Below are 14,652 nucleotides of genomic sequence, written 5' to 3' on the forward strand. Positions count from 1 at the left end.
TAAATAAACATTAAATATTTACATTTACACTCCAATTTTAATTTCTCTTAAGTCTTAAGAGTTTTCACAACACATTTCTTATTATGTATAGCAGTAGATTTTCTCAAATTAGTATTAGTGGTGGCAGTGATGACTGTATTACTCTAGATGGTCCTGCATTATTTTTTTAACCAGTAATTCCATTATTTCCCCTGAAACAGAAATGAAGCTAAAAGGCCTGTAATTATGAGGGCACCTTTTAATTCTGGGGCGGGCCGTAGGGATCTCTCCTGAATCCAGAGTTGCTCTCATGATTATGGTTAAGGGTTTTCTCACTTCCTTTGCTGCCTCCCTTAATATAATTGGATAAATCTCATCTTCCCTATTTACCTTTTCTTATGTTTTGGTTCAACAATTTCTCTTCCACTTTCCTCTCAGTTATCAAAAACCATTTTGATCCCTGTTAAGAGTTTGATATAAACTTCTAGCACCCCCTTCCCTAAAGAATTCTTTGTGTGTATGTAGATGCAAAATACCTCTTCAGTTTGTCAGCATCCTAAGCAGTCCACAATTCTAACGGAAATATACCTTCTTTACCTTCATTAACCGTCAAGACTTCTTTACCTTCATTAACCTTCATTAAGCAGTCAAGACTTCTTTACCTTCATTAACAGTAAAGGAAGGGAAATATTCATTTCCCTTCCTTTACTGTTAATGAAGGTAAAGAAGTCTTGACTGCTTTTGTATCTACCATTGGCTTTTGTATCATTTGATATTTATATGCCACCTGTGCATTTTTCTTCTCTGCCACATGCCTCAGTAGTTCATCTCGCATCTATTTAAGTCTAAGCCTTGAACAGCATTTCTTTGTATGAAAAGCCTAATAGCTTCTACAGTTACTTTCCTGAATGCTTTCCATTTAAACCTTTTCCCTGTTAAAGTTTTCTGTTTGGTCTCATTTTTTTCACAGTTTTAACTATGTGGAAGTTTTAATGTGTTACTTAGAGTAATAGCATGTCATCTTGCACTTGCTGCACATTGTTGGGAACTGTATTATGCATGTCTATGTAACCACTAGTGGTACAATATATACAATGGAGAAGAGAAGAGATTTTGCTAAATAGAAAATAACATTGGAATTTCTGTTATACAAGATTTTATTGGAATTCTAAAAGAGTTTCCAATTAAATCCTTAATAAGTCAAGGATATTGAATAATGATTATCTATTGAGCAACGAATTGAAGTTAAATGTTTCCTTTAAGCAAACATTTCAAGTTAAAGGATATTTCTAAATTGCAGCTATATTTATGTTTTGAAGAAATGAAATGATTCAATTTTAAAGTTTTCATCTTTAGAATAAAATATGTTTTCCCAAGAAAAGTTTGCTGATTATAATACAAGAAACAAATTGAGGGTTTAGTGTCTGTGAAACAATGTTAACTACAAACTTGCATTTTATTTTTGCAATAACTTTAGTTTTACTTTATACAAATAACAATGCATATCATGTCAGAACCATATCCTCTCTGGTACTTTACAAGTTACCTTAAGTACCTGTAAGTACATTTACCTGTTACCTGTAAGTACATTTCCAGTAAACCACGAAAATTTCAAATGACTTTTTTTTTTTGGTTAATTACAAAAACATCAACTACAAAATGATTTTGTAGTTAACAAAGTGACACTAAACCCTTGAAATTTAAAGTTTAGTTATAATTTTCCTTCATAATATAAAATTATTGGCTTCTATAGGAACTGATAGATGGAATTAATTGTAGCGTATTCATATGGGATTCACTTAAAGATGTAACTGCTGTCAAGGGAAGGGATTTTGCTTTCAAAAGGATGCCTGTCTTAGACAATATTTAAGTTCTTTTCAGTGGGACTAGTTTATGATATTAGTAAGTTGAAAATTATAAATGGGAGTGTTAAGGGAAGTGTTAATTGTAGAAGCTACTAAGCTTTTTTTAAAGACCTAAATAGATTTCAAATGAACTGATGAAACTAGTGACAGAGAAGAAAAATGTATGGGATGATTATAAATTATCAGGGGACACAAAAACTTGCAGTTATCACAAAAGGTAGTCTGCAATCAAGTCGTAAGGAGTTTAACACATTGGCGATGATGTGGTACATCGGTGGTACAAGACATTATGGGTAATGTACCACATCGTTGCCATCGTGTTAAGCAAGTAAGGCAGAGTATAAGAAGTCGTTGGTTCAGAACGTGAAGAAAGGTATCAAAGAATTCTTTGCTTATATTAACACTGAAGGAAAGGGATGACTCATCTAGTGAACCACATTGGTCCACTAGATATGAGTGAAATACATATTGATGATCCTGGTCAGGTTTCTGATCAACTGATTAAATATTTTTCATCTATATTCACATGTGAAGAGGTTTCAAGGGATGGGGGTGCCAGAAGTTTATCAAGTTATAATTGGAAGCTAAATGATTTTGTGATAACTGAGGAGGAAGTGGAAGAGAAACTGTTGAAACTAAAAGCAAATAAGGCACCTTGGGTAAATGGAGTCTATCTAATTATAAATAAAAGAAATAGAAAAAGAGGTAAGCAAACCTTTATTAGTGATTCTTGGATTTAGAGAGATCACTAGAGATTAGATATGTGCATGTCTCTCTTATTTACAAAGAGCCAAGTTAGTAATTAGAGACCAGTAAATTTGACTTCTGTTCCAGGAAATATAATGGAGTCAATGGAGTTATACAATGCAGGATCTTCTTGATGGCAGTGCAGTGATACAACAATAACAGCCACAAATATGTTAAGAAATCTTGTCTAGCCAATCTGATTAATTACTGTGACAGTCACAAAGGAACTGTATGCAAAAAATAATATTTACATCATATACTTAGATTTCAGTAAAGTTTTTGACACTGTTCCACATGGACTCTTGTATTGCATTCTCACTTCTGATCAAAGATTGAATTAATTAGGAAATGGAGACAATCTGCTTCATCTGAGTTGTTTGAACAGGCCATGTTGGTTCCTGCATATTTAACAAAAATTATAACAGGCAACGAGTTTTGGGCATGTGGATATGAACATAAGGCTGAGGTTCAAAGCTCCCAATAGAAAACAGTTGTTATCACCAAGGCCAAAGAAGATGTGGCAGTCAAAATCACATTCAAAGATCATTTTTTGCAAAGAGCATGATTTTTTTTTTCTGTTTACAATGAGGGGAATGGTGTTTGGTGGTGAATTCTGATAATTTCTGAACAGAAGTTCCCAGAATTCATTCTGTCCAATATTGCTGCTAATGCATCCTAAAAGTGATTAAGAGATACATCATACTGTAAATTATCTGAAAAATGGCAAAATGGTCTGCTCCCTCACCATGACAAAGTGCCACTTCACATGCTGTCCAGTAATTTTTGACCAGTACCAACATTCTCATCATTCTGCACCCACTGTATTCACTTGATTTGGCACCTAATTTTTGGCTATTCCCAAAATTAAAACAGTACATGAGTGGAAAATAATCTGAGTCAATTCAAGAAATCAATTTGGTCATGGTTTAGTCTAAACACATTCAGAAAAGAAAATTTCCAAAAACATTTTGATTACTGGTAGGGACCATTGATCAAGTGTGTGGTTGATTGAAAAAGGAAATTATATTGAAGAATATTAACAATGTAAACGTTTATCATTGAATAAAATTAATTTTTTGCAACATTCACTGAATTTTTAATCAAAACATTTTAAACCTTTGGAGTTTAATTTGCATCAAAACACAAGCCATTCATTGAAGTTGGGTAGGTTTTCCCATAGTCATATATATCACTGACAGAGCAGACTTTCTTGGGGAGGGGTGATATAATGATGATGATTGGTCATGGGATTGATAGTGCTTGAAAATTAAGCTAAAACTTAGTCAGGGTTTATCTCAAGTTTTTAACCAGCTTTTATATAATAACATACAACGGATAATGTCATGAAATGTACAGTATTTATTCCTGTTTATCCATAGCCTGAGGGGGGTGAATTTCCTGAACACCCCCTACTAGATCCACTGCCAGTATTTACCATATGTTATTAATTCATTATAATTAATTTACAACAATAGTTAAAGCAACAATGCTTAGTGAAGTCGAGTTAGATTGCGTGGATTACTGATTACTTGGGCGGAGTTAGGTTGCGTGGATTACTGATCATTCCAAGCATTTCAGTTTATGACACATAATTGAATTTGATATATTTGGGATTTTTTTTTATTTTTATTTAGTAATCTTATTCATTGTCACTCTCCTTTGTGCTCATGCAACTATTTTATTTTTATTTAGGTAATTCCCACATATTTGAAGCCTTTGACAGTGAACCTTCACTTTCTAAATTGATGGATTCTCATTTTCCAGTTGGGCAGCAAGTTGTTCTTAAAGAAGGAACACAGGTTATGTTAACAAAAAATATAGATATGCAAAAGGGACTAGTAAATGGAGCAAGAGGAATAGTTACACACTTTCAGTGTGACCAGGAAGGTATGACTAGGAGAATGTAGACAATGGTTTTTGGATTTGGACAGACAGGAAAATTTTAAACTTCAGATGTAAGACTGAAAAATATCAATAGTTTTTATTTTAATAGTTAGGCAAGGATGGAGGTTTTTACTTGATTAATTAGCATTAGAATTAGTAGAGGCATATGATGCAAGAAAGCAAGTTTATATAGAATCAGGAAAAAAAAAAAAAAACAACTTCCCACTTCACCCATCCATCATTCTCTCCAAATGTTTGTTTAGTTCTGCCTTTAACTTATTTAAGACATTTACCTCCACTACAACAGATGGAAGTTTGTTCCAACTATCAACCACCCAATGGCTAAAGGCAAATTTCCGCACATCTATTCTACAAATGTCATTCCTCAATTTGAATTTATGTCCCCTCGGGTGAGTAATCTGAGCAAGAGGAAGGATCCCATTAGCATTGCTCTGATTACTCATCTGAGCAAGAGGAACGATCCCATCAGCATTGAGCTTTCTCAGACCATTCAAGGTCTTATACACCTCAATTAGATCACCTCACAGATGCCTAGTCTCCAGAAGCTGCAATTTGCAGAACTTAACAGCAACCCTTTGTTCCAATTCTCATAGAACACAGCATAATTAATAATAATAAATGATTTTGTTTTCACTTATGCTTGAATTTGATGTAATTTTTAAGTCTTTATTTAAATAATTGCCTTTTTGTTAAGTTCAATAATCATTTAACAGAAAGTCAATTAATATTAGCATCTGTCAATTATTTGCACATATGTTTTCAACCTAGGATACATTCCAGTATTGAAAGAATGTTTTAGCTTATACTTAATGGACTGATGAAGTAATATGATTTAAGTGTGATGTTAAGCTAACAAAAACTCCATAGCACATATTGTTTAGGAGTGCGGTTATAACTTCAAATGAAATAAAGAACAAAAATAAATGTAAAATAAATAAATGATTTTGTTTTCACTTATGCTTGAATTTGATGTAATTTTTAAGTCTTTATTTAAATTATTGCCTTTTTGTTAAGTTCAATAATCATTTAACAGAAAGTCAATTAATATTAGCATCTGTCAATTATTTGCACATATGTTTTCAACCTAGGATACATTCCAGTATTGAAAGAATGTTTTAGCTTATACTTAATGGACTGATGAAGTAATATGATTTAAGTGTGATGTTAAGCTAACAAAAACTCCATAGCACATATTGTTTAGGAGTGAGGTTATAACTTCAAATGAAATAAAGAACAAAAATAAATGTAAAAATTCTGTACATGGTTTTATACTGAAATAAATTGAATGAAATAATGGAAAAATATATTTAATTCTATGCGTATTTTTAATATGGACAGAATTAAAATTTTCAATATTTTTCAGCCAAAATTATGTACAAAAACTTTGGTATACTGTATCTCAAAAAGGTTGAGCAAACATGAAACAAAAAGGATTTCAACTACATTAGATAAATATAAATAGGTGCATTATAGAAATTATGATGAGACAATGTTTTCTTTTCTTAATGACTCGCAGTATTAATTGTTTGTAATTTTTTAATGTTCGAAATGTCTTCTACCAGCACTTATATCCGAATGGAATTGTTTTTAGCATTAGCATTAGTAGAGGCATATGATGCAAGAAAGCAAGCTTATGCAGCATCAGCCAAAAAAAAAAAAAAAACTTCCACTTCACCCCTCCGTTCGTTCGAAATACCTGTCCAACTGAGCCTTAAATTTATTTAGGCTATCAACTTCCACAACAAGGGATGGAAGTCTGTTCCACCAACCAACTACTCGCTGGCTAAAGGCAAATTTACGCAAATCTATCCTACATCTGTCTTTCCTCAATTTGAATTTATGCCCTCTCAGGTGATTATTCTGAGCAAGAGGAAGAATCCCATCAGCATTGAGCATGCTCAAATCATTCAAGGCTTTATACACCTCTATCAGATCACCTCGCCGGTGCCTAGTCTCCAGACACTGTATTTGCAAAACTTAAGCCTTTCTTCGTAAGAGCAACCCTTTGTTCCATTCACTAATCTTGTTGCCCTTCTCTGTACTCTTTCCAGCAGCTCTACATCCTTCTTGAAATGAGGCCTCCAGACCTGGATACAGTACTCTAGGTGTGGCCTGACCATGCCTTATACAAGGGAATAATCACCTCCTTATCCCTGCTAGAAAAATTCCTGTATATCATTGACAAGACACCATGAGCTACTCTAGCAGCCCGTCTGCACTGCTCAGAGAACTTCATATCTGTCTGCACAATTACCCCCGGATTCTTTTCACACTGTCAGTGTAGTGCCACAGAGTTGATACGTTGCTCTGGGGTTACTGTTTCTCATATGTAGTACTTTACATTTGTCAATGTTAAACTTCATTTGCCACCTCTCAGCCCATCTGCTCAACCTTTCCAGATCCTGTTGCAGCAGCATAGCGTCAGTAGTGTCCTTAACAACCCTGCCAACATTTGTATTGTCTGCAAACTTGGACATTAAGCTTGATATACCATCATCAATATTATTTATAAATACAGAAAACAAAAATGGACCCAACACTGAACCCTGAGGGACTCCACTAATAACATTAGTTCACGATGAGCAGTGTCCATTGATTACCACTCTGTCTTCTCCCCCTCAACCATCCCTTTATCCATAGCAGCAATTTGCCTCCAATGCCACACTGCTCCAATTTGTGCAGCAGTCTTCCATGTGCAACAGTATCAAAAGCCTTTCTAAGATCCAAGTATATAATATCAAAGTTATTCCCTGCATCCAGTTCTTTTGTGACTGCATCATAGTATCCAATCAAATTGGTCAGGCAAGACTTCCCCTTAACAAAACCATGCTGTGTCCGAGCTATAAGTGAAGTCTTCTCTAGATGATCCTGCAGTGCTTCTTTAACCAGTGCCTCCATTAATTTTCCTGTAACAGAAGTTAAACTCACAGGTCTATAATTACTTGTCAGCTTTTGATCCTCCTTTATGAATTGGGGTCACATTTGCACGTCTCCAGTCTATGGGTACCTCTCCTTAGTCCAAGGAAGCTCTCATAATTATGGCTAAGGGTTTGCTTACTTCCTTTGCTGCCTATTTTAATATAACTGGATAGATCCCATCCACCCCAGGTGCCTTTCTTGTGTTTATCTTCAACAATTTCTCCTCCACTTTACTCTCAGTTATTACAAGATTATCTAGCGCTTACTGTCAGAGTTTACTTCACCTCTTAGGCATTCCCCTCGCTGAATAACTCCTCATGTGTGAATGTCGATGCAAAATATTCATTTAGTTTGTTAGCTACCTGAGCAGGATCATCAACAGTTGAACCATCGATATCAAGTGGACCAATCTGATTCATCCCTTTTCTTCTAGAGTTTACACAAGTAAAGAACTCTTTGCTGTTTTTCTTTGCATTCTTTGCCAAAGATTTCTCATAATCTGCCTTTGTCTGCCTAACTCCTTTGTAACTTGGTTACAGATCAACTTATATCTATCATAGGCTTCTGTGTCACATGTTAATTTATATGTATCCCATGCATTTTTCTTCTCTGCCATGTGTCTAATTAGTTCATCTGACATCCATTTAAGCCTAAACCTTGAACAATATTTCTTAGTTGGTATATAAAGCCTAGTAGCTTCCAAGATAAGTTCTTTGAATGCTTCTCATTTTGAATTTGCTGTTGGTAACATCATCAGTTGGTCCAACTGTATAGAATTTAAATACTGTCTCAGACCATCGTAGTCGCCTTTACGAAAGCAATAACCTTTCCCTTTACCCCTGATGGTAGTTACCTCTTTGAGTAAATCCCACTTCAGCACAATGTGATCACTGCCACCTAGAGGTTCCTTTATCTGCAGACTCTTAATACATGAAGAATCACTACTGATAATTAAATCAAGAGTATTACTCCCGCTAGTTGCCTCCCAAACATGCTGATGTAGAAAACAATCATCCAATAAATCCACAAAAGCCTTGGTAGTGTGTGAGTGACCAACCCACAAATTCCAGTCAATATCTGGGAAATTAAAATCCCCTATTATAAGACTCTCCTATTTACTGGCCCACTCTATTTTCCTGTACAGTTTCTTATTATACTCATCAGAGTCATTAGGCCTATAGCACACTCCTACTCTCAATTTTGATCTCCCAATGCTTATGTCACACCAAACTGACTCGACACTGCACTGTCCAGCGATGTCGACTGGCTTCACTTCCTTGGATTTTATGTGTTTGTTAACTAATAGCATAACCCCTCCTCCCTTCCTATCCTGTCTATCCTTTCTGTAGATGATGTACTCCCCAAATTCCAGTTCTGCATTCCTTATATCTGTGTGACACCACGTCCCTGATATTCCAGTAGTTTTTTTCAGTATTTTGACTTATATTGGTGCATGTTTCAGTTATAATTTTGCCAGTTTCCTGTTGTATCATCATGCACAAATCCTGCAATGTTTGTGGCTTGTAAGTACTTTATCTTTACGGTATCCTCTTATGCAAAAAAGTTCTTTAGTAAATATTCTCTTAGTTCACATGCTGGTTAGTTAATATGCTAGTTAGAGAGAGAGACTGGCAGATAAACTTGAGCTAGATCAACGGTTGTTTGACTTGTAACTGAAATGTCGGAGTGAAACCTGCTAGTTGCTACACTATCACAGAGCACAAAAAATTGCAGAAATGGTCATGTGAAACCTGTTCGGTTTGCATTTTTAATTCCAAGTAAACAGTGATTTGATTATATTTAGGAAGGTAGGAAAAAATTCAGATTTTTAATCATTAATTAATGATTAACATGCAACGTTTTCAGAGCTCAGGTCTCCTTTGCAACTAACACAGGTGAAGATTCTCATAATATTCAGTTCACTCAAACGTTGCTCTTAGAAAAAATATTTTGTTGACTTGTTTGGTAAATGATCACATAATTTTTAATAGTTTGTATGCCCTCACTTCTTGATAATCTTTTCCTCCCATAGTTTATTTTCTTATTAACATTATGAACAGTTCAATAAAACAGCTTCAAACTTATTGTGGAGGTTTGTTATTGTTTAGATACATTTGCATCTCTGTCCCACATTGGTGTTCCCATACATTGGTGTTCCTATGACCCTCCCTAATGATTTCATACTTCTGCACTGCTCGACAAAATTAACAGAAGACATAGAAAACATGGTGTAACTTGTGCAGCTTGTGATTAAGTGGGACAAAATTTAGTATGGTAGTGTATCATATGATAACGATGAAAAAGGGTTACATTACAGAAGTCAATACATGATGCTGGAAATATGATCACATGACATGAGTACACCATATGATCCCCCTCCAATGGCTAAACAGGCCTGGCAGCAGTAAACCTTGCTCAATTTAAGGGCGTCTAAATGATTCTGTGGCAATAGATCCCATTTTTCCACCAGTGCAGACCTTAGCTCACCAAGTGACTGAGGAGTTGGGTACATGCAATGCGATGCCCAAGGGCATCCCACACACATGTTCAATTGGATTTAATACTGCAATAATTAAAGACCAACACCAGCCAGAGATATAAGCAATGCAGAATTGGAATTTTGGGAGTACACTGTATATAGAAAGGATAGGCAGGACAGGAAGGTAGGAAGGATTGTGCTGTTAATTAAGAAACATAAAATCTAAGGAAGTGCATCCAATTGACATTGGTGGACAGTGCAATGTTGAGTCAGTGTGGTGTGACATAAGCACTGGGAAAGGGAAAGTGAGAGTAGGTGTGTGTTATAGGCCTAATGAATCAGATGAGTACAATGAGCAATTGTGCAGAGAAATAGAGTAGGCCAGTAAATCAGAATATCTTATAATGGGGGATTTTAAATTTCCAGATATTGAGTGAAACCTGTGGGTTCCAATCTGGAAAGTTAAATAATAAGATGTTCGAGAGGCAACCAGAGGGAGTAATACTCGTGATCTGATTATCAGCAGTTGATTATTCATGCATTAAGAATTTGCAGATAAAGGTGTACCACTGGGTGACAGTGATCACAGTGTACTGATGTGGGTTTTACTTAAAGATGTAACTACCATCAAGGGTAAAGGGAAGGGGTTTTGCTTTCGTAAAGGTGACTACAGTGGTCTCAGACAGTTTTTAAATTCTATATAGTGAGATCAACTCATGATGTTACCAATAGTGAATTCTAAATGGGAAGCCTTCAGGGACTTAATCTTGGAGGATACTAGGCTTTTCATACCACCTAAGATATGCTATTCAAGGTTTAGGCCTTAATGGATGTCAGATGAATTAATGACGCTCATGGCAGAGAAGAAAAATGTATGGAATGTGTATAAATTTTCAGACAACACAGAAGCATATGGAAGAAATAAGTTAGTCTGTAATCAAGTCACAAAGGAGGTTAGACAGGCGAAGGCAGATTACAAGAAATCTTTGGCAATGTATGCAAAGAAAAACAGCAAAGAGTACTTATGTAAATTCTACAAGGAAAGGTATGAATCAGATTGTTCCACTTAACATAGATGGTTTGATTCTTGATGATCATGCTCAGGTATGTAGCTGGTTAACTGATTGAGTATTTTGCATCTACATTCACACACGAGGAGTTATTCAAGGAGGGGAATGCGAGATGTTTATCAAACTATAAAAGGGAGCTAAGTGATTTTGTAATAACTGAGAGCAAAGTGGAGGAGAAATTGTTGAAGTTAAATATAAGGAAGGCACCTGGAGTGGATGGGATCTATCCAGTTATATTAAAGGAGGAAGCAAAGGAGTTAAGCAAACCCTTAGCCATAATTATGAGAGCTTCTTTGGACTCAGGGGAGGTCCCCATGGACTGGAGGTGTGAAAATGTATCCCCAATTCACAAAGGGGGTTCAAAAGGGGCCAAAAGTAACTATAGACCTGTTAGTTCTACTTATGTTCTGACTCCAAAGAAGCTCTCATAATTATGGCTAAGGGTTTGCTTAATTCCTTTGCTGCCTCCTTTAAGGTGCCTCCATAGCCAGGTGGGCAAGAGCAGCAGTGTGTAGCACACGCTTCTTGATTAGACCGGGGTTCCAGCCCATGACCACCAAATACGGAGGATGCGGAAAGGTCAGGGAATGACCACCGCATATCCCCGGAGCAATATGGCCTTAGTTGCTAATGTTCCTAAAAAAAATCCAAATAGCGAGCCGCCTGTAATATAACTGGATAGATCTCATCCACCCCAGGTGTCTTCCTTATATTTAACTGGTTAAAGAAGCATTGCAGGAACATCTAAACAAGACTACAGTAGTAGTTTAGACACAACATGAGTTTGTTAAATGGAGGTCTTGTCTGACCAGTTTGATTGGATACTATGATGTGGTCAAAAAGGAACTGAATGCCAAAAATAATTTTGATATCATATACTTCGATTTCACGAAAGCTTTTGACACTGTTGCACATGGAAGACTGCTGTACAAATTGGAGCGATATGGCATTAAGGGCAAGTTGCTACAATGGATAAAGGGATGGTTGAGTGGGATATGACAGAGAGTGGTAAACAATGGACACTCCTCTTCGTGGATTAATGTTATTAGTGGGGTTCCCCAGGGTTCGGTGCTGGGTCCATTGTTGTTTTGTGTATTCATCAATGATATTGATGAGTGTATATCAGGCTTGATGTTCAAGTTTGCAGATGATACAAGGTTGGCAGGGTTGTTAATGACAGTAAAGACAATATTCTACTGCCGACCGGGCTAGCCAGGTGGGTAAAGTGCCTGCCTGGCAATCCAAAGGTCGCGGGTTCGAATCCCGCCTCGGGCTTGGATCAAAGTACTGCAAAAACCTTGGGAGGTGCATTATGGCCACAGAAGCCGATGCGCCAACAACTACCAAAAACAAAAACAATATTCTACTCTAAATGGATCTAGATAAGTTGGGCAAATGGACTGAGAAGTGGCAACTGAAGATTAACATTGACAGATGCAAAGTACTGCATATGGGTAGCAGTCACCCAAGAGAAATGTACCAACTGTGTGGTACTACACTCAGGGAAATGGAGAATGAAAAAAACCTTGGGGATAATTGTGCAGTCAGATATGAAGTTCGGTGAGCAGTGCAGACTAGCTGCCAGAGCAGGTCATGGAGTCTATATATCATTGTCAATTCCTATATATCATTGTCAATGATATATAGGAATTTTGCTAGCAGGGACAAGGAGGTGATTATTTCGGTGTACAAGGCAGTGGTCAGGTCACACCTTGAATACTGTGTATAGGTCTGGAGGCCTCATTTTAGGAAAGATGTAGAGTTGCTAGAATGTGTACAAAGAAGGTTAACAAGATTGGTGAGGGGGAACAAATTTGTGCTCTGACCAAGATAGTCTTAAATTCTGCAAATTGCAGCGCCTGCAGACTAGGCACATGTGAGGTGATCTGATTTAGGCGTATAATGTCTTGAACGGGTTGGGCAAGCTCAATGCTGATGGGATTTTTCCTCTTGCTGCGATTAAGAACCTAAGGGGGCATAGATTCAAACTTAGGAAAGACAGTTGTATAATAGATGTGCGGAAATTTGCCTTTAGCCAGTGGGTAGTTGATTAGTGGAACGACTTCTATCTTTTGTTGTGAAAGTTTGATAGCTTAAATAAATTTAAGGCTGAGCTGGACAAGCATTTGGAGTGAAATGGGAGGGGTTTTTTTTGGCTAATGCTAGTATTGTTTAATGTTAATGCTAATGTTGTTTAATTTTGTTTTAAAAGTAACTTTTATTCAACTTCAGAGAGAGAGAGAGAGAGAGAGAGAGAGAGAGAGAGAGTGTCTTTTATTGCAGCACCTTCAGTTGTAACCGTTACAAGATTGGATAGTGTTGCAATATCCCTTCACAGTTTGGCTATTATTTAATCTTTCTTTTGGCACCCTTTCAGCTTTTAATTTGAGGCAAGACCCTTGTTCGCCTCACCCTCGGCACGGCTCTGACTTCCCACATCACTTGTCCATCTCCTGTCATAATTTGTCTAATTCCTCCATGAATTTATTCCATGTACCACCTTCCACAATGCCAAATGAAAGTTTGTTTCCAACGATCCTCAATTTAAATGTATGCTCCCTCCCCCTCTCAACATGTTGTCTGAGCAAGTGGAAAGATGGCATTAACATTTAGCTTACAAATAGTTGGAGTTTCGGTATTTCAGTGGATGCATTGAAATAATTTAGAAATTGTACAATTGTTTTGCATCATTTATTTGATTCCCTCTAGTGACTGTGGCTAACTTTCTGCCATTTAGGCTTGGTCCTATACTTGCATTAGAAATGATACCATTAGCCATGGATTGACCTAGATTAATATCGGTTATATAAATTACTTAGCATTAGCATTATAGAGGCATATGATGCAAGAAAGCAAGCTTATAAAAAAGAAAAAAAAAAAAAAAAAAATTCCCATTTCACCCATTCATTCAATCCAAATGTTTGTCTAGTTCTGCTTTGAACTTATTTAAGTTGTTGACCTCCACTACAAGAGATGGAAGTTTGTTCCAACTATCAACCACCTGCTGGCTAAAGGCAAATTTCTGCACGTCTTTCCTCAGTTTGAATTTATATCCCCTCAGATAAGAAATATGAGCAAGAGGAAGAATCCCATCGGCAGTGAGCTTGCTCAAACCATTTGTGTGTAGGCGCCTCCATAGCCAGGTGGGAAGGAGCAACAGTGCGTAGCACACGCTTCTTGATTAGACCTGGGTTCAAGCCCGTCACCACCACACAGAGGAGCCCGTCACAGAGGATGCGGAAAGGTCAGGGAATGACCACCGCATATTCCCAGAGCAATATGGCCTTAGTTGCTAATGCTCCTAAAAACCAAACAACAAACAAACCATTTGTGGCCTTATACACCTCAATTAGATCACTTCGCAGGTGCCTAGTCTCCAGAAACTGCAATTTGCAGAACTTAAGCCTTTCTTGGTAACAGCAACTCTTTGATCTACAAGTAGTCTGCTCTGCAAGTAACAAAGGAACAACACTTTGTTACTTGTAGGGATAAAAACTGGAATACAAATTATAAAAAGAGTATGAGTTACAGCCAAACAAAAGTGAATCCCAGCTATCAACAAATACTTTTCCACAACATAAATAAATAATGGCAGTGATAAATTTCAAAACAAGACCCATTTCATAAACAGTTAATTTATCTAGGTATGGGTAAATATTAGAAAGAGGAGATAGCTACAGTTTTCAGG

The 14,652-nt window shown here is 36.7% G+C and overlaps 1 protein-coding gene across 1 annotated transcript in view; it reads left to right on the plus strand.

Moving 5' to 3' along the window:
• Pif1 (Pif1 DNA helicase) overlaps positions 1 to 14,652 on the plus strand; it is a 162,902-nt gene that overhangs the window by 112,148 nt on the left and 36,102 nt on the right. Inside the window, exon 7 of the mRNA XM_090372378.1 lies at positions 4,284 to 4,478. Within this exon, the coding sequence (XP_090228504.1) occupies positions 4,284 to 4,478 (195 nt within the window). The remainder of the gene's footprint in view (positions 1 to 4,283; positions 4,479 to 14,652) is intronic.

This window comes from Mastigoproctus giganteus, chromosome 4 (genome assembly GCF_048544385.1).
Source record: "Mastigoproctus giganteus isolate SK-2022 chromosome 4, ASM4854438v1, whole genome shotgun sequence".
NCBI classification, from domain to species: domain Eukaryota; kingdom Metazoa; phylum Arthropoda; class Arachnida; order Uropygi; family Thelyphonidae; genus Mastigoproctus; species Mastigoproctus giganteus.